Here is an 18,486-nt window from a genome sequence, read left to right as displayed (position 1 = left end):
TATTTTCAAGATGACATCCAAATGTTCAAGCGACGTTTCAAGAACAGAGCAGGTACAAACTGCAACAAATTGGGCGAAACAAAAAGGAGCGAAAACACATTCTTGACGCAACCATCTTCTGCTGACTGCTCTTTTCTTCTCGGCACATTGGACGACGTTGGAGGGAGGCCTGAATAAAAAAAAAACATCAGTTGAAAAGTGAAATCATTTCGGCAACACTGATTTGATGATCTGATCTATGTTCATTGTTCAACCTCACTGGCCGTTCAGAATGTCACTCTCGCTTGGCACTGGCGGATCCAGGGGGGGGGGGGCGGGGGGCATTTGGGGCAAATATCCCCCCTCCCGCAGCGCCCGAAATCGACAATTGCGAGTTTTCGACAATACAACGAAAACAACTTTTATTAGGAAAAAATGTTTTAATCTGCACAGCAATGCGTAAAGAATCAAAATCCGGCTAGTTTTTGGAATTCGGAGACTTTTGGGGGGGGGGGGTATGATGCCCCCGCAGCGTCCAAGTCCGCCTGATCTGGGCCCGCCAGTGTCGCTTGGTCACATTTCCAGGAAAAATCTGGAACGATCCGGCTTATAGCAGAATGAGGGGATGAACCTTGAATTCGATCACTGACTGGCTGATGGCATCATGAAACACTGCTGCTCACAATGCACATATGTAGGTTGAAGATTCAATGTAACGCTGAGGCCCGAGCATTACCTCAGAGCTGTGACCTAACCGGTCACAGCTCTGAGGTTGAAGAAGTGCTGTGACCTAACCGGCTTGAAGAAGTGCTGATGTATTATGGATTGGCGTTGGATTCGACGGAAATGGTAGGGGAGAGTGGGGTAAGATGCCCAGGGTGGGAAAGACGCCCCACCCCCTCTAGCGGCGAAACAAAGAATCGAACCTGGAAATTAATGTTCTTAGCGTAAAGCGGAAGCCTGCCTTGTTAACTGCACAAAAATTTGCGAAGCTCAGTTGGGCAACGGCTGGCTGGTGATTGCATGTTTTTTATTTGCTGCTTTCAAAAAATATTTTAGTGTCAAAACATTGGAAATATCAAAGAAGGTAGATAATTTCTGCGTCCCTTGCTATAGCCGTGATATATTAACATGCGTGTACTGTGTCCCAAACAGTTTGTTTCAGGGTGTAGTTTTATGGCTAACAAATTGTACTGATTTAATGTTACTTCGGTACCTTGGGGTAAGATGCCCCCTGTCCTGATGGGGAAAGACGCCCCCCTGAATCCGTAGGCTGTCCTTCAAGCAGCCCGTCAAATCATTTATGACATACTTGTGATGAGAGACAAAAGCCGATCTGGGACTATTGAGAGTCCAGTACGGTCGGGTGATCCCCATGCCGGTCTCTCGGCCCACACAGCGACTTTTTGGGCGGCATCTGACTCTGAGAGCCCTCACGACGGCCTCTGTGGGCCCCATTATTGGCTCCAGGGCCCCTCATGACATCCTTTGAGGGCTCCCACGTTGGCTCCACGGGCCGCGCTGGCATCTGAGGTCCCCACGATGGGCTCGAGGGCCCTCAAGCATCATGAAGACCTATAAGGGCCCCACAGTGGTCTCCGAACGCCACCACGGAGGCTTGTTTGGCCGCGCTGGACTATGATGGCCTTAACGATGACCTCTGAAGCCCCTTACGACTACTTTTGAGGGCCCTTACGATGACTTTTGGTGTCTACTGCAGGCTCGAAGGGACTACTGATTCGTTCAGGCGATTCACGTGCCCATTTATGTCACTTACAGTGCAGGGGGCATCTTCCCCAACGCCAGGGGGCGTCTTTCCCACCCTGTGGGGTAAGATGCCCCCTTTCACTTCTTCCAAAAAAGTTATCATATTTCAGGCACGAAAGTGTGATATTTTTGGAGAAAAATGATGTCGGCTTCCGTTGAAACTCCAAGTTTTTGCTCTCCGATCGTCATTTTCGAATAATATATGACATAGTAAAACCCTGGGCATCTTTCCCCACTCTCCCCTACCTACCTGTCTGATGCAATTATTCGAGCAGCCTGTGGCACCATGAAACAAGCGTGGTGATTCCCTGGCATGTGCTCCCCCTAACACTGGTCACTGGTTGTTTCGATGTGCCCGGGGGTACCAACAGCAAAGGAAGACGATGCTGAATATAATGACGGCGACCAGGGGAGCCTGAAAGTGAACGACACGACCTCAACAGTCAGCCAGGTTAGAACAAGCGCTACTACGTCGTATCCCAATACAATACCAATACTGATGCACACCCTTTGGCCGTCGACCGTGCCTCATTGAGTCGAATTTCAGCCGCATTTTCCGGTGGTTTCGTCAATCGGCTGCCCTGGCCGGGCGGGCGGGAGACCCGCAGGTCACCGGCCCAGTCGGACGCCGCTGATGGATTCGACCTGCGTCCTACGCACCGCTGAGGACGTCCGCGTGAGTTCATCGAGTCACGACAACCAGACGACGGTTTACAGCGGACTGCTTTGATCGCAAAGCCATCTCATCAAACTAACAAGCGTTGACATGTAACTTGATTTAGACCGGTTGTTTGAGTGAGGCAAGGGTTAAGGCCTAAGGGCACCTCTACCCTCTGCGGGACTGCGATCAATTGTTCTCACATGGTGCTCCAATAAATTTTTCGAGAGAAGAGGATCTTTGAAAAAACCCAGTGCAGTCGCACACTCAATGATCCAGAAAACTGAAAAGTATCACAAAGGGATCCTCGTCTGAATAGGTATCCGGAACATTGCAAGCCAGTTCCGAGTTTACACGGTCGTCCACTGCAACACTCGTTGCAATGACGTGGCGGAAGCCCGGCGGCCCGCGGTTCGTAATTCGGTTCCCACGCACCGATAGGCCCCGGATGCGGTCAGCTGGCCCCGCCCACTAGGTCATCGCCAGCTCGTGACTTTCAGTATTATAACGTGTCACGTGAGGTCAGTGGAAACGACTACTGGATAGTGGATAGTGACGATCAGTTACACCCGTGGGAAAGGAGTGGCACGACGTGAAACCGTAACTGGAACACGCGAGTCACATCCAGCTTCTAGTTAGTTCTGAAAAAGGGTTTTCGAGGCTATGAAAAATAACACTGCCTTGGCTTGAATGGTGGCATTCGCTTGCTGGCCCGCTGTGCTGCGCTCGTCATGTCGAAACTGTTCACGTACTGTCTGTTTACGTTTACGTCTGTTTACGTACCAATTGCAAGTGATTTGTCGAAGTTGTTGTGACAACTTTTTACATTTACGTTTAAATCAGATAAACTTGCCTGCTGCACTTGGCACCAGAAAAATGACCGAATGAGTGCACCAGGTGACAGTGTCACATCTGTCCCGTCAGTAGATCTAATAACCCCACCACCCGAACACAACAACAGCCGTGCCCTTTGACCCCATCCCGTCGGAGCAGAAGCCCGACCCGGTCACATACCGGGACCGTGTGACGGGTGCTCGCTGGCGCCATCTGAGCCTGTCCTCGGTGCTGTCGTCAGCAGACGGACAAGTCGACAGCGGTTCCACCGACGGTCTGTCTGTCATCCAGCTCCGGAGAGCTGGGTCTGGACGGGATACAGGCCAGACCAGACCACCCGGGTCTGTTGACACGGAGATGGGTACTCTGCAGGAACGGATAGAGCCAAGGACAGTGTGTATGTAGAACGCTCAGGGCACTGGGTGGTGTCGGTGAAGACAGGACAAAGCGAGGACAGACGGACGGGCGGTCAGAGAGAGCACTCGTTCAATGAACAGATGATAACGGATAATAACTCTGTTGTAAGAGCGCGCCACGTAGTGACGGATCATATCAACGAACAGGAAGAGAGTAGAACAGCATATAAAGCTAGAGCAGTCTGCCATCAGACGTGAAGTGTGCGGGCTTTCCGACAAGGAATGTAAGCATTGCTAGCACAAAAACAAAGCTGTCTGGTGCAGCTGACAGTAACTGAATTCAACTGCAGCCGAGTGACGTACAACAGGCTGTGGCGTGGACAGCTCGGGCGCCTTCAGAGTGTACGTTTAACGGTGGTGTGCGTTTCTCTCAACTTACTGGTTCGTGACGGGAGGTAACCCGAGCCGACATCGGGCCGGCACGAGCAGGCAGGGACGGATGAATTCCTCGGCGGTAGGATGGGTACCACGGCGGCAGGTACCGAAACGCCCTGGGGAGGGGAGGATAAAGATAGATGAGGAGATCCACGCGCTCAATGGATGGCTGGGGAGGGGGCCGCATGGCAAACAGATGTGGTACAAGCATGGCATGAAATGGATACCAGATGGGGACGACAAATTGCTGCGCAGTCTGAGCCGAGACGATAAACTAAACAAGCGGTTGCTGATATGAACCGGTCATGAACCTCTCAATAATACACAGATGTGGACGTGGTGTTCCCAGTAAAAGGTTTGCACAAACAAGTATTTTACATTTATTGCACTGACATACTTCTGAAGGTTAGCAAAAGCAGTATAAATGCTGGTAAAGGCAACACTTGTTTAGCACAGGAAGCTCACGGACACCAAGTAATACTACAGTAGGTAACAAAACTGAAAACAAAAAATGGCACCGTCATGAAAAAAAAGAACCAAAACCACCGACGCGTTTCCAACCTGACGCTGACTAGCCTCAATGAGTGCGTTCGTCACAGCGCGATACCTCTACAAGACGAACGGCTCCTCAGCGGTGACGCTTAGGTCACGGACGCTCGTGTCGCGTAGAGAGCCTGGTAACTTACAAAACCCATATGGCAGGATCACGAGAGTTCGCGGCGCTTGAGCGGTAAGTACATTACAGTCTGGTCGATCACGGAGCGCTGACACCATCAGTTGATATAGACGCTCGGCACAATAGGAGAGCTGTTTGCTGAGGAGACCGGTCACCCAAGGTCTTATATACAAATATAGCGAGCAAGTGACACACCAGTCAGGCTCGACTGTTCCCTCTCTGCGAGGGTTGTGTTCGCTATTAGGAAAATATACAGTAACATATACAGTCAGTGGCCGGAACATTACGATGACAGCACACTTAGCAACAGCCAACAGCGATACCGTGTTTCAACACAACATCCAGCGCGACGGATATTTTGATCACGCTCGCTCTATATATGTATGTTACAGGGAGTTTGAGAAGTATGTGAGTTTGCAAACTCCCTGACCCGTCAGTGAGTTCGCAAACTCACTAGGGAGTTAAAAAAGTCCCTAGAGTTTGCAAACTCACTGACCGGTCAGGGAGTTTGAGAACTTTCAGAGCGATTGGGACAAATAAAAACAAGTGTGTAAGATGAGAGTGGCATACCTACGTGCCGTCCGTGATGTTAAGACAAAGGCGGCTGGTGGTAGGACCTATATAAACGTCGCACGCTGAAAAAAAGCTTATAGATCCTTGATTTTTATCAGAAAAAAAATACTTCTCGCGGCTAGGTAGTATTCGGAGGTTCGGAGCAATGTGCTCCAGTCGCAACTGGCTGCCAGCAGCGCCGGCTCTCGATGAAACGTCCATGGCGGAGTGAGAATGGGCGTGAATTGGTGCGTGTGCCTATACTTTAGCATAAGTGACCAACTGAGCTGTTTCTACTTTGATATATTGAGCCTGTCTCTGGAATAGTGTGGAACGGATATAATTGGGCCGCAAACTAAATAAATGTACGACTAAATAAAGCGGCGGTAGGTACATGTTTGGACTAGAGCACTGAGCAGTTTAAAATCAAAAGAAGGTATTTATGGTGTGCATTTGATCTATAAGCTTTTTGTCAGCGTGCGAGGCCCCACAACTACCCGCCTTTGTTTTAGCATCACGGACGGCACGTATGCCACCCACATACTACACACTTGCTTTTTATTTGTCCCAATCGCTCTGGTATTTCTCAAACTCCCTGACCGGTCAGTGAGTTTGCAAACTTCTAGTGAATTTGTAAACTCCCTAGTGAGTTTGCAAAATCACTGATGGGTCAGAGTTTGCAAACTCACGGATTTCTCAAACCCCATGTAACATGTACATTGAAGTCATGTCACACCCGTGCTTTCTCACAACACTCTCAACAAAAGGCTCACACTTTCCGAGCCAGAGTCAACCTCGCTCACAGTTCAGCTCATTTTACCACTGGCGCCACTTGGCCACACAGCTCAAAACAGAATCATCACTCACAATGACGTCAAAGAGCTCATCACCGCACACGCCATTTCTCCGCCTTCTACCACCACTTCCGCACATTTATCACTGGTCAGCGCTCACGACTTCGCCTCGGTGCCGAAGAACCGGTCGCCGAAGTTTCCGATGCCGGGGATGACGTAGAACATGTCGTTGACATCTGGATCCACGGCTGAGGTGATGATACGCACCTTCGGAAAGGCGTAGGCGATGTTGTGTACGCCAGAGCGTGCCATCAGGAGGGAGCAGAGGAAGATGCGGTCCTCGGGGACGTCGTGATCGAGCAGGACGCGCAGAGCCATCATGGCGGCGGCGCCCGTGGCCACGGTGGCGTCCATTAGGAACACATAGTACTCCTTGATGTCGCGCGGCAGGCGCAGGTAGTACAGCTCCGGTTCGTCCGTCTCGTGGTTGGTCTGGATCAGCATCTTGCCGATGCGCACGTCCTTGCAGACCTCACAGAGCGCCTGCTCCATGGTCTCGCCGGCGCGCAGAATGCTCACACCGCAGACGCTGCCAGAGTCCAGCCGCAGACCCGAGTACGGCCGGCCCTGAGGGGTGTCCACAGACACCTCGCGGAACGGCAGCAGCGAGAGCGCGTGCTCGATCGTCAGACGCATCAGCCGCTTGCTGTAGAAGATGAACTCGTCCCGCTGCGTGTTGCGATCGCGGATGAACGTGTGAAGACCCTTGATCTGATGCGTGCTCGGCAGGAGGTGGAGTGTGCGCGGCTCCTTCTCCGACTGGTGGTGACCCTTGGCCAGTTTCTCGCGCAGCCGCAGACCCCGCTGCTGCAGCTGAGAGGTCACATGCTGCACGATCAGGTTGATGGCGATCGTGTTCTCGCCGCCGCGAGGTACGATGATGTCGGCATGCACCATCGACGGCTGGATGTAGTGGTCGAAGGCAGGCTTCACGAAGCGGTCGTACTGCTGGATCACGCCCTCGACATTTCGGCCACGTTCCTTGACGTCCCGCCTAAGCCGACGCGCCAGGCGGATGTCGGAGTCCGTGTCCACAAACACCTTCATGTCCAGCATGTCCAGGACGCGCTTATTGTAGAACGCCATGATGCCTTCGAAGATAATGACGTTGGCACCGTAGATGGTCTTGGTGGTGCTCTCCCGCTTGTGCGTAACGAAGTTGTAGATGGGCACGTCAGCTTTCTTGCCGTCCCTCAGGCGACTCAGCGTCTTCAGGAGCAGCTCAAAGTCGAACGAGTCCGGGTGATCAAAGTCGTAACCGTTGGTCGCCGCCAGCTCATGCTGCTTATCGTCCAGGATCTTGTAGAACGAGTCCATGCTGAGTAGCGTCACCCACTGCACGTCCAGCGCCGATATGATCTTTTTGGCCACGGTCGTTTTGCCGGAGGCGGTGCCGCCGCAGACGCCGATGATGAAGGGCTCGACGAGCTGGCCGTCTGCGCCGTACCACGGCGGCCGTCCGGCCGTGTAGATGGTCCGGCGGTTGTTGCCGGGCACGCGGTACAGCGGCAGCGCGTCATCCGTCGTCTTTATCTTGCTCATCTCTGAGTAGGAGAGGGTGCGCTGGCGGGTGCGCGGCGAGCGCGGTGTGGTCGGCCGCAGCACGGCCGGCCCCTCCTTGGGCAGGGGCGAGGTGGCACCGTCCGGCCCGGCGGCCGCCTCTGGAGTCGGCTGGCCGTCGGCCGGGCCGCGAGGACACTCGTCATCACTCTCCGAGCTGGGCGAGGCCGAGCTGCGCGGACCCACGGATGCAGCGCCGTCCCGGAGCGACATGTCGCCGCCCTGCGTCTCCGGTGGCCGACTGGGGGCGGAGCGATGGGCGCCCAGCGAGCCGGCCGCCTAACGGCACCGAAACCTGAGAACCGAGCGGGACGTCTGAGCCGGCGGCTCCGGACCCGGCCGACCGAGCGCTGACCGAATGTGTTTATACAACAATAACACTCCCACTGCTAGAGGTCAGAAGAGTACGTCCGACAGTTGCGTGTGTTGCACAGGATATCAGGGGCTGAACAGGATAACTGTCTCACACACCCAGAATAAAAATGTCTGATTTAGTAACAAACCTCCATAATTTTGAATGTTGTTTAAACAATGGCCTACAAAAGAACAACAGAATGACTAAAATGCCAAACCATAGATGTTTACTTCACTGTGTTAGGTAGGAATATTTTTAATTCAGCAGTTTTAAAGATTGTTTATGGATCTAGCCTGAGCACTGTTCGGTCACTGTTTTTATCAGCATACTGTCGGTTTTCCCATATAAGGAAGTTAATTGCTGGCGTTTCTTGGCCTCTCATTGATCACATGCATGATGCAAAGACAGCAAGGAACTTCTATTTACCTATGGAGAAACTGGCAGTATGTTTATCAAAACTGACACAGTATAGTGTACAGCACTCAGGAGCCAGTGACAGATTAACTGTGTGATGTGTGTCAGATATATCAATATTGTGTCATTGAATGGATGAACTTTACAGTGAATGTTGAATAAGTATAGTGTATATCAAGAACATGAGAGCTTTAGGTGGGCAGCTGTCAGATCATAGCCATGTCGACTCATGTGATCCCAATTTTCACACTAATGCTGGTGTGTGATCACTCGCAAACACATGGATGCTTTTAAGTTCTACATTGACATGTGATGATGCACACATGTGTGGGAGCCATTGCTATAGCTTGGTTAAGTTCAGACAATATGTGCACAAAATTGGTGCACAAATTGATAATCTTGTTTTGTGCATATGTGTGTTATAAGTAATAGTGAGTGAAGAGAGCATGCACAAATTCATTTTACCTATTCATTCTAAATTCTTTTAGCAAAATGAACTGAACAAAGATAACCTTAGTACAAAAATATATCCCCTTATAACTGGGCTGTATTATTAACTGGATTATTTGCCAGCTGGCTCCGTATGGTGGCACTAGCAGAACTTGTCATACATCAATGCTACATACCTAATATCTATCTATTAATTTATCTATCAATGCCAGTATACGTATTTGAGACGCCAGTGAAAACAGGGTGCCGGAGGGCATATTTGCTCATTTGACTATCAAGAATTTCTCCCCGTCTCAACACCTTCTACACTGTGGTTGTCATGTGGTGTGTGCAAGTGAATTAATCGGCCAAGGCGCCCCGTTTTCACCGTCGTCCCGTATTTTTCCATCTCCTACCATGTTTATATCTATATGTTAATGGCAATTGTATTTTGCCAGATGATTTTATCCAGTCGTTAGTAAGGCCCTATATCTGAAAACAAAGAACCGTCTCACTCTGCGACGGTGTATCAGTATTGATTGTTCATGTCCGGTATTGGCAAGAATCAGAACGACAACGCAGCTAAGGACGAAGAAAGAGCAAAGAAAAAGCTCGTACTTACAGTGTGGGAATGAGAAATTAGCACGTGGCACTTGGCAGCCCCTAAAATAAGAACTTTCCCACAAACAATTATCACCGACGTTCTAAAAACGTGCTTCGACGTGTGCGGCGCATGGATCAGTGCGATGGAGGCGGACATATTGATTTGGTAGCGCGTAGAGGTTTTCTTCAGCAATGAAAATTTCGCTCAAAATATTTTTCGAGATAGTTTCTTGAAATGTTATCACCACTCAATCTTATAGTAACCATGAATGAATATTAACCTCTAATACATTTCGCTCAATGAGAAACAAAAAAAAAATCAAGCGACAAGATTTCTGATTGCTGATTTTTGCATCTGATCACGTTTTGGCTACGAATAATAAAGTAATCCTTCATATGGAGCTCTGCGCTGGATTTGCCTACAACTTATTACGTTGTTTGTTTCATGCATTCTCTATCGTTTGATGACGTTTCAAGATATTTGTGTTTTAAAGTCTGTTTATCTTTTAGAGGCAGTTTTTATTCTTTTTTCAGCGTCATTTTTCTATCTGATCCAAAGTTTATTGTTTTAAAGCTACATTCATATTTCATAGCAACTTTGCCGGTGCATTTTAGCAGTTTCATTGGTGGATATTCATGACGTCACAATTATAGTACCACTCCCTGTCGTATGAAATATTTTCTGTACCAGGCATTGCTGCTGTGTGTTTTGGTAATGGTGGTGTAAGTATGAGGGGATTTATTGGATTTTCGTAGGCCGTGTTTGTGGGACGGATTGCTGAATTGATACTGGTTCCGGTTCTCTTCGGCTGAAAACTATTTTGAAGCTTTTTTGTTTGTTTTTTACAAAAGGTTGGATCATCAATCATATGTGACACAAATCATATGATATGTGCTATGAATATGCAATGGCTGAACATTTACCAATTTGCCAGGCTCAAGTTGAGCATTGTAGCAAACAATACCTACCTACTAAAGCTCAAGTTTTTCTAGGTACTTGTCCTTTTTTAGATAATTTTGATTGTTCTGAGGCCAGTTTTACCAACATAAAAATAGCCGCCTGCTGGAATTTTTGCTTAAATACCGCTTCACATGCCGAGAGTAAACAGTAAAGCCCTATCCGCAAATGTGCCCAGCGTGTTAGCGCTCTGTATGTGAAGCAGTCTTAAGACAAAAAATTCTGGCAGGCGGCTATTTTTCTGTTGGTAAAACTGGCCTCTGTTTCTGTAACAGTAGGACCTCAGTTGGGGAAACTACGAGGAGCCAAACAAAAATTGGATTAGCCAATCAGGGGCTGGAGTGGGCGGGGCGATGACCATATACGGTCATAAAATCAGACAACTTCATCTTTTCAATGAATTTTAGCATTCAAATGAAAAAATAAGGCATAAGAATGTTTTTTAACCACACAAGGCCTACACTCACCCGGTGCATAATTAACTGGCGGCTCTAAATCGCAGAGTTACAACGCAAGGTCAAACCGTGATTGGCAAATATGGCGGATTGAAACAGACGCGCCAAAAAATGTAAGCAGTACCGTGGTTTAAAAATGTCATTATTTTTATTATTTTGTTTATGGTTTTTCTAATTGTAGTTAAGTTATTATTTTACAATTAAATATTTTTGTTTATTGTAATTAAATTAAATCTTTTAACAATTTTCTTTCATAAAACCAATCCATTTATTGAATGGCCAGCTGATTGTGACGCCCAGAACCTGCAGAAAAGCCGTTTTCCTATCGCCATTTTCGAGTCAATTCGCCGAATTTAATCAAATCACACCAATTCCTAGTGAAAAATGGAAGCCTTTTCTCTCTAATAAGTGGACGCGATACCGCAAGTACCGGCATGTTATACCGTTTTTCACCCTTAGTAGCGGGGGCTGCGTTTATGCCCATATATGGTCGTCCAAAGTCCATTTATTGACCAATCCATTTTTTGACATTCGCCTCGTAGTTTCCCCAACTGACCTTGTGTCATGACAAGCGATACTGTACATTATTCATGTTTTTTACATGTATCAAATTATCAATGGTATTCTGGTTTTCAATGACACCTATTTGCCTGTCTGAATATTTATTTTGGTATTGTAGCTTGAGTTTACAGAATATGAGATAAATGTTATGTTATCATTGGATAATGGGTGCATTCTATGATTGTTCCATTCCTTTTTCCCATCACAGCATTGTAAGGTGAAAAGCTGTTCTGGGGGTAGCAACTGATCAAGAGTCTTTATCAAAGACTAAAGCATATGTCTTCAGTCCCTCTCTTCTGCAAATGGTGAAGTGAAATCATGTCAGATGGCATGTCATTTGCCAACTGTTAGAAATTAATTGCATCAAAACAATAGTGTACTCAACCTGACCTTGCCTAGCAGGATAGCTACCCAGCACCTATGCTGGGTAGCCTATGTGCAAAGATAGCTTGATTTCATATTGTCCAATCCAGATTCCTGTTATCTATGCTGTGTGCCTTATACATGAAGGCTACTGCTGGTGCAATGCAAGAGCCACTTACCTTAGTCAAATAATATGTATCATATTTGACAGTGACAGGAGTCTTATCTAGTCATAATTTGTCCCCTTAGTCAATTCTTCTAGACTCATTGATGATTATGAATTACATAGGTTCTGCACCACCTTATATGAATGCACCGATTATAATAATAATTGTGCGTAGGTTCTGCACCACAAGGTGCTTGCAGTCAACAAGTACCTTGTTGACTGTATTTTGTGGTGTATAAGAATTTTGACTTTCATAGATCAGGTTACATGTTTCTAGGCTGGTTTTTGGAGCTGAATTCGAAATTAGCAGCCATTTGAACATTTACAAAGTAATATTGGTGCCTTCCTAACATGCTACGAAGCAGTCAGACGGTCATAACCCCTACTGGTTGACCTGACCTGACCTGACCCGACCTGGTCTAAATGCTGAAAGATATCATCTATTCTGTGATCAAAACTAATACAATTGTCGTGATCAGCACCCTGAAAAACCTCATAGCAGCCACGTTTTACGATTTTCTAACAGGTCCCGATTTTCCCGACTTTTGGGTCATTGACCTGACCTGGAAGGTCAACCGATGACCTAGGAGCTGAGAATTGGGTATCACCGGCTTCCTCTCATGACGGGCAACACTGTCGTTTTTTCCGCGAAGCTCTAGCTTGATCAGGGGCCAAACGCGAGAGGGGGAGGGATCGTGCCAACCCCCCTTGTGCCGTCGAAGGACGCAAAATGGTCTGCGCCGGCGATCATTAAAACTACTTTGTAGGTATTGTCAACATTTTACTGCTTCTGTTGACAATGTTGTAGGCATATCTTGTAATCCTAAAGTGAAATTGCTAAATAGCGAAAAAATGACCACCTGTTAAGTGTGGGCAAGGCCATATGCAAGTGTGCTCATATTAGTTTTAGGCATTCAAATTGAACAGCTCAAAGAAAGTCGTCTTCCCTGGCTACTGTCTCCCACATGGCTGATCTGGATGTTTGGGCGAATTCACAGAATCTGTTTTCTTTTTCATGAATATGAAATGGTTCTGGTGTTTTCTTGAAACTTGCAGCTTATTGATGATGTATTTGAGCACTAATAAGTGTATGCAGTTCTACTTTGAGAACACACAGTCCTATAATTTAATGGTTTCAATATGTTTGCAAGCCTACAAGTTTGTGAAGTTAACGTTATACACTTGCAAAGGCTGAGCTAATAATGATCAGCTTTCAAGTTGTCATAAATCATGACATTGCTTTGCTCATTACATTTTCTTTAAGGTCATAGGATGAACGGATCATGTAACCAGTTGACATTGTTGATTGTTTCATGTAAGGCCCTAATAAGAAAAACAATGCTGCCTTATTGTGTGTCAGGATATGTAAGGCAGGGCTGTATGTAGAAAGATGCACACTGTCCTCTTCAGGACTTCAGCTGCTTGTGTAACGAGTGCTGTACCAGTCAGTTTTAACAGCACAGTCTGTTCTGTATTTTGCCTCAGGTCGGCAACTGGCTGAGGTAGTCAGTGAAGGACTGAAGGTCGTACTGGCCTCCGTGTGAGGAGCCGTCCCCGCGCCGTCCGGCCTGTCTCCCTCGAACACAGCCGCCATGTCGGCTTTCTCCACGGCTGTGTTTGTCAAGAAGCTGGGCGAGCTGAACAACACGACGCCCAGCATTCAGACACTGTCGCTGTGGCTGATCCACCACCGCAAACATGCCTCCACTATCGTACAGACCTGGAAAAAGGAGGTCCTCAGAGGTGAGATCTTACCCTCGATACTACCGACTCGTATTTGACTCCTTTCTTTCTCTACGCTTTTTTGACACCATTGACACTGATATCGGCCGTTTTAGTTGTGACAGTATTGGGCCAGAACTCCAGTTTTACAGATCGCCGAGTGTTTCGCTATTTATAGCAAAGTTGTTATGCATTCTGCACATTGTGTTTAGGTCATGCAGAGCAATCTGTGACACTATTTCTGAGAGACATCACCAAATGTTTGAATAAGGGTCCTGAAACCAGAAACAGTGATTCGCCCGACCGTCACTTCGCTGCTGCCATCTCACGTGCTAACTTTCACCTCATCTCGCTAACGATTGCATCTCTCCCACCCCACAGCTCCTTCAAAGAAGAAGCTGACCATGATGTACCTGGCCAACGACGTGATCCAGAACAGCAAGAAGAAGGGCACCGAGTTTAACCTGGCGTTCGCGCCGGAGCTACCGAGCGTATACCGCCACTTGGGCGGCACATCCCTGGACGAGAAGACCGAATCGGGCGTGGTGCGACTGCTGAACGTGTGGCAGGAGCGCGGCGTGTTCACCTCCCTGCAAATCTCCGGGTTCCGGACCGCATTCGGTGAGTGGATGGGGGAAGGGAGTAGGTGGGAGAGTGGGAGGGTAGGCTGATGGGATAAGGAGGGGAGCAGCTCAGAGGTCGGGGTAGAGTTGAGAGTGGAAGGAAGATAGGTTCAGATGGGAAATGAACTGGGTTGGTACTGTGTACATATAGAGAGTCGTGAGTTGAGGGGAGTGGGAGGAGACGGGAAGGAAGGGGGTCCTGACTCTGAGTTGACGTAACTGGTGCTTTGGTTATGTTGACTGTGTGACATCAGCCGGAGTCAGAGCAGAGAAGGTGCTAAGGTAGATAAGAGTGGGTGCCGGGTGGGCACTGGTTTCACGGTGCGGGAAATTGATAAGAATAATCTTCACTGAAGATGGACAGAGAAGGGTAGACAGTGCCTGCAAAGCGGTCAATGTGCAACGGTTCGGGTTTTCCGGATTGTCATATCACTAGTAAACTAACATTGGTATCGGTCACTTGTGTTTCTTAGATAGTCTGCATGCAACCTGCCAGATTTCACAAGTTGACGTTCTGAACCTTTCAATTGTATGAAATGACGTCGTGTCTGCTGTTTGTGTCATTACAAATTCAGTGATATCACTTGTAATTTGTAAAGGATTGGAAACATTTTATTTCGTCCATGTATAGTTATTACTGAAAGATCTTTTGTTGCGAGCTTCCCCCATCGACGTCTGACCGTAGTTGCCCGTGTGTTTGTTGCAGAGACGGGCAGCAAGAGTCCATCCATGAGTCCAGCCATCAGTCCCAACATGAGTCCGGATGGCCTCTTCAAGGAGCCGCCGCCCAAGAAGAAGAAGCTGCCGGCCAAGTCGCCGCTCGCCGAGGAACCCAAGAAGCCCGAGGCCGGCGGAAAGCCCCCGGACGGACCGCCGCCTCCGCGAGAGCACGACGGCCAGAAGAGCCAGGACCAGCCCGACCAGAAGAAGCACCACGAGCACAAGAAACACCACGAGGAGAGGAAGCGACACGAGGAGCGCCGGAAATCCTCCGAGGAACGGCGCAAGTCCTCCGAGGACCGCAAGAAACCCGAGGTTAAGGTGAGTCGATGAGATTCAGCGAACGGGGAGTAGTCATCACGACTTATTTATTTCGTTTTTTTTTCAGATCGTTTTCATGGCTCCATTACTGAACACTGGCTTTGAATGGAAAACTGCAGACGTGTTGAGACTCCGCTGCGCTGAGTCAATTGACTAATTAGCCGTTCATCTGTCCCCGACCACAGGAGGTGGAGGTGGAGGGTCACAAGGAGGTGCACGTGATGCTGTCGCCCCACTCGCCGGTCCGAGACCCGCCCGAGCCCTCCGAGCTCATCACCGCACTGCAGGTCGGTCGGTGAGGCGAGAGTGGGCATAGGTTAGTTCAACACAGTTAGATCCTGGGATGGTCAGCGGGTCAGCGACAGTGTACTAGCTCCGTTCGTTATCAGCCCATTGTTTGGTCGGTGGGCGGGATATGGACATTAGGGACAGTTGGGGCTGAATCAGAATATTTCGGCATTCAGGAAATCACATGTGAGACGTTATTAAAATACATTATATATAATGTATTTTAATAACGTCTCACATGTGATTGATGAGCGTGATATATCACGCTCACATCAATCGCTGACACGGAGTTGCGTGCTATTGATGAGTCTGGATAGTCTGAACTGCCAGATCAGCTAAGCTCTTAGCCCAGTATATCAGGGGGTTGTGTGACATTGACACTTCTGTGCTGTGGCTGACAGGACCTGGAGAACTCGGCCTCGTCAGATGCTGCCACCCGTGAGAAGATCTCCAGCCTGCCCCCGGAGGTGTCCGACACTAATTTACTCGCCAGACTACAGGGTGAGTCATCTGGCCAGTCCCCCTACCCCGCCTACAGAAGTTTGGGATCGTTATAGGCTCCAGTCCGATTTCCAGGCTACAGGGCGAGTTTGTCGCTTATGAAAAGAACCTGTAGTAGAAGTATAGTTTTTGGGCAGCATTCAGAAAGCACGGCATGTGTTTTTATCACGTTGCTTAGAAAGAGATAACTAAAAACGCATCGTCTACTCTAGTTGCTCTCTGTAAGTGCCGCAACTTATGTGCAACGTATCGTGCGTCTTAGCCCAACTAGTTAGTGTCTGGACTGCCCTCAAATCCAACTCCTTGGCTCGCGCTCTGCCCTCCTTCCGCCTCTCCTCGTGTGTGACCTGCCCGTGTCGTCCACAGACCGTACGTCCGGACAGCGGCTGCTGGCGCAGGTCACCGAGGCCGTCGACATGCTGACCGACTACAACGGACGCCTGGCCGGTGAGATGGATGAGCGGAAACGGGTCACACGACTGCTGCAGGACTTCACGCAGAGCCAGAAGGACCTGCTCGCCCAGGCCGAGCGCACGCTCGAGGTCAGTCGGAGATTTGCCCTTTTAAAATGTAGAAAACGCCTGTTCATCATAAAATGTAATTGAGAAGCTTTCGAACCATTGATAGACTGTAAATTTATACAAATTTGGACTCGAATTTAAAGAAATATTTTGGTTTTCCTCCAGAAAAGAATGGTAATTTGAAATATGTTATATGCGCCCCTAGCAAAATATCGGTGCATTCCGCCCACCTCAACTTCCCTTCTCTCTTCCCCTCAGGAGTACCGGGAAAAACTGCAGAAGGTCTACTTGGTGCGCGAGGAGCTCAAGTCGCACATCCAAAACCTGCCCGACATCAGCAAACTGCCCAATGTTACCGGCGGCTTCGCGCCGCTGCCATCTGCCGGCGATTTATTCAGTTAGTAGTGCGCTCCGTCGCCGCCACCAGCCGATAGCGCTGGTGTTGCAATGGAGCCCACGCATCGCCTGAGCGTGATTTTATGCGGAACGCGCTGCTCTGCGAGAGGATCTCGATCTGCCGGTGGTATGCAGAGCACACGATCGGCACGGTCATCAATGGGTGCCTGATCTTTCAGCGGGACCGGCGCGCACATATTGTGGGGGCCGGCCCGGCCGCTGTCCGCGCAAATCCGCTGCTGGGCGCTGGTGCAGTGCTGGGCGCCGCTACTGTAGTGCTGACATGGTGCTGGGCGCCGCTACACTGCGCTGGACCGGCTGTTAGCGCTGGTAAAATGCACCAGCACTGCAGCCCGACACGCGAGCAGATGATCGAGCCGGATTGTGTGCAAGTGTACCCACGCGTGCATGTGTGTGTGTGTGGTGTATGTGCGAATGAGAGCACGCAGCGTCTGAATGCGCGTCGTGCAGCCATTGTTATCCTGGTCAGTCCCTGCCTGCGCGTCGCGGTCACTCGTGTTACCGGTCACCATATGCATACGACTCGGCCCGGTCACGTGATGTGTGCCGGCGTGCACTGGGCCGGTCACGTGATTGGCGGTTTTCGTTTTGCTATTGACTAATGTGGCGTGTTGAGTGGAGTTCTGTTACCTGTAATACTGTGTTGGATGGAGAGGGGAGGGGGATCCGTGACGGCAGCACTGCTCACTGCCAGCAGGGAGGGGGAGGCGCGGAAAAGTCGCTGGTGGGCGGTGATTTAAATGATGTGGACAGCATTCAATGAGCTGAGCGATCCCGCGCAAATGGATCGGTCTTGACACTGCTTGACAGATGCTGGACGAAACCGTGGGACGAGGCGGAAAGTCCCGGCTAAGTGGCCATTCTGAGGCATTCATCGAGGCTTACCTTTTTGCCTAGTGAGCGCAATCGACTGGGACGGTCCCCGCGCCTGGCTTTCTGTCGAGTGAGTTCATACGCACTGGGTGAATCGAGCATCACCCTTGTATTCATAATTCATATTGTATCTGATGCGTGGAGGCTGTTTGGCCGAGTGACGTCATACGCTGACGTCAGCGGCCGCTGAGCGATGACGTCATGTGTGTTGTGTGTGTGATGTCACCGCCGACTGCCATCGAGGACCTGTTCACGTTCGCTGTTTAGCCGGGACTGGATGCAGTTCTCCTGCGACTCCGTCGCCAGAGCTGGAATACAAACAGCAGTGGCTGCCCCGTCCCGACCTTTGCGAGGGTTCGGTGTCGTACAGCCCACCGCTAAAGTAATGTAGGGTTTTACCAATCTCAACGGTTGGCTTTGACTGGCGATTGTTTAATGCGGAGTGATCGAAGAGAAGATGTCAATAGCTTAAGTTGCAGCTGCAAGGGTGACGATACATATAAGCTACATTCAAAGTTTCATTGT

The 18,486-nt window shown here is 49.2% G+C and overlaps 2 protein-coding genes across 5 annotated transcripts; one reads left to right on the top strand and one right to left on the bottom strand.

Moving 5' to 3' along the window:
• Positions 1-4,393: 4,393 nt before the first annotated feature.
• On the bottom strand, positions 4,394-9,628 carry LOC122385437 (uridine-cytidine kinase-like 1). The gene is made up of 2 exons (XM_043373710.1): positions 9,492-9,628; positions 4,394-7,966 (listed from the first exon to the last, which is right to left on the bottom strand). The coding sequence occupies exon 2, from the start codon at positions 7,882-7,884 to the stop codon at positions 6,208-6,210; it is 1,677 nt and encodes a 558-aa protein (XP_043229645.1). The 5' UTR covers positions 7,885-7,966; positions 9,492-9,628; the 3' UTR covers positions 4,394-6,207.
• Positions 9,629-10,144: 516 nt separating this feature from the next.
• On the top strand, positions 10,145-18,347 carry LOC122385435 (regulation of nuclear pre-mRNA domain-containing protein 1B-like). Of its 4 annotated transcripts, none has more exons than XM_043373707.1 (8): positions 10,145-10,195; positions 13,461-13,718; positions 14,079-14,318; positions 15,027-15,361; positions 15,547-15,648; positions 16,051-16,150; positions 16,517-16,692; positions 16,930-18,347. In XM_043373707.1, the coding sequence occupies exons 2-8, from the start codon at positions 13,568-13,570 to the stop codon at positions 17,071-17,073; spliced, it is 1,248 nt and encodes a 415-aa protein (XP_043229642.1). In that variant the 5' UTR covers positions 10,145-10,195; positions 13,461-13,567; the 3' UTR covers positions 17,074-18,347. The 4 variants fall into 4 exon arrangements, with proteins under 4 accessions (XP_043229642.1, XP_043229641.1, XP_043229644.1 ...); XM_043373706.1 differs by having other exon boundaries at positions 10,193-10,324; XM_043373709.1 differs by lacking the exon at positions 10,145-10,195 and adding an exon at positions 10,198-10,324 and having other exon boundaries at positions 13,439-13,718.
• The last annotated feature ends 139 nt before the right edge of the window (positions 18,348-18,486 follow it).

This window comes from Amphibalanus amphitrite, unplaced genomic scaffold (genome assembly GCF_019059575.1).
Source record: "Amphibalanus amphitrite isolate SeventyFive unplaced genomic scaffold, NRLGWU_Aamphi_draft 000219F_arrow, whole genome shotgun sequence".
Lineage (NCBI taxonomy): Eukaryota > Metazoa > Arthropoda > Thecostraca > Balanomorpha > Balanidae > Amphibalanus > Amphibalanus amphitrite.
This window is presented reverse-complemented; position numbering and strand designations above follow the sequence as displayed.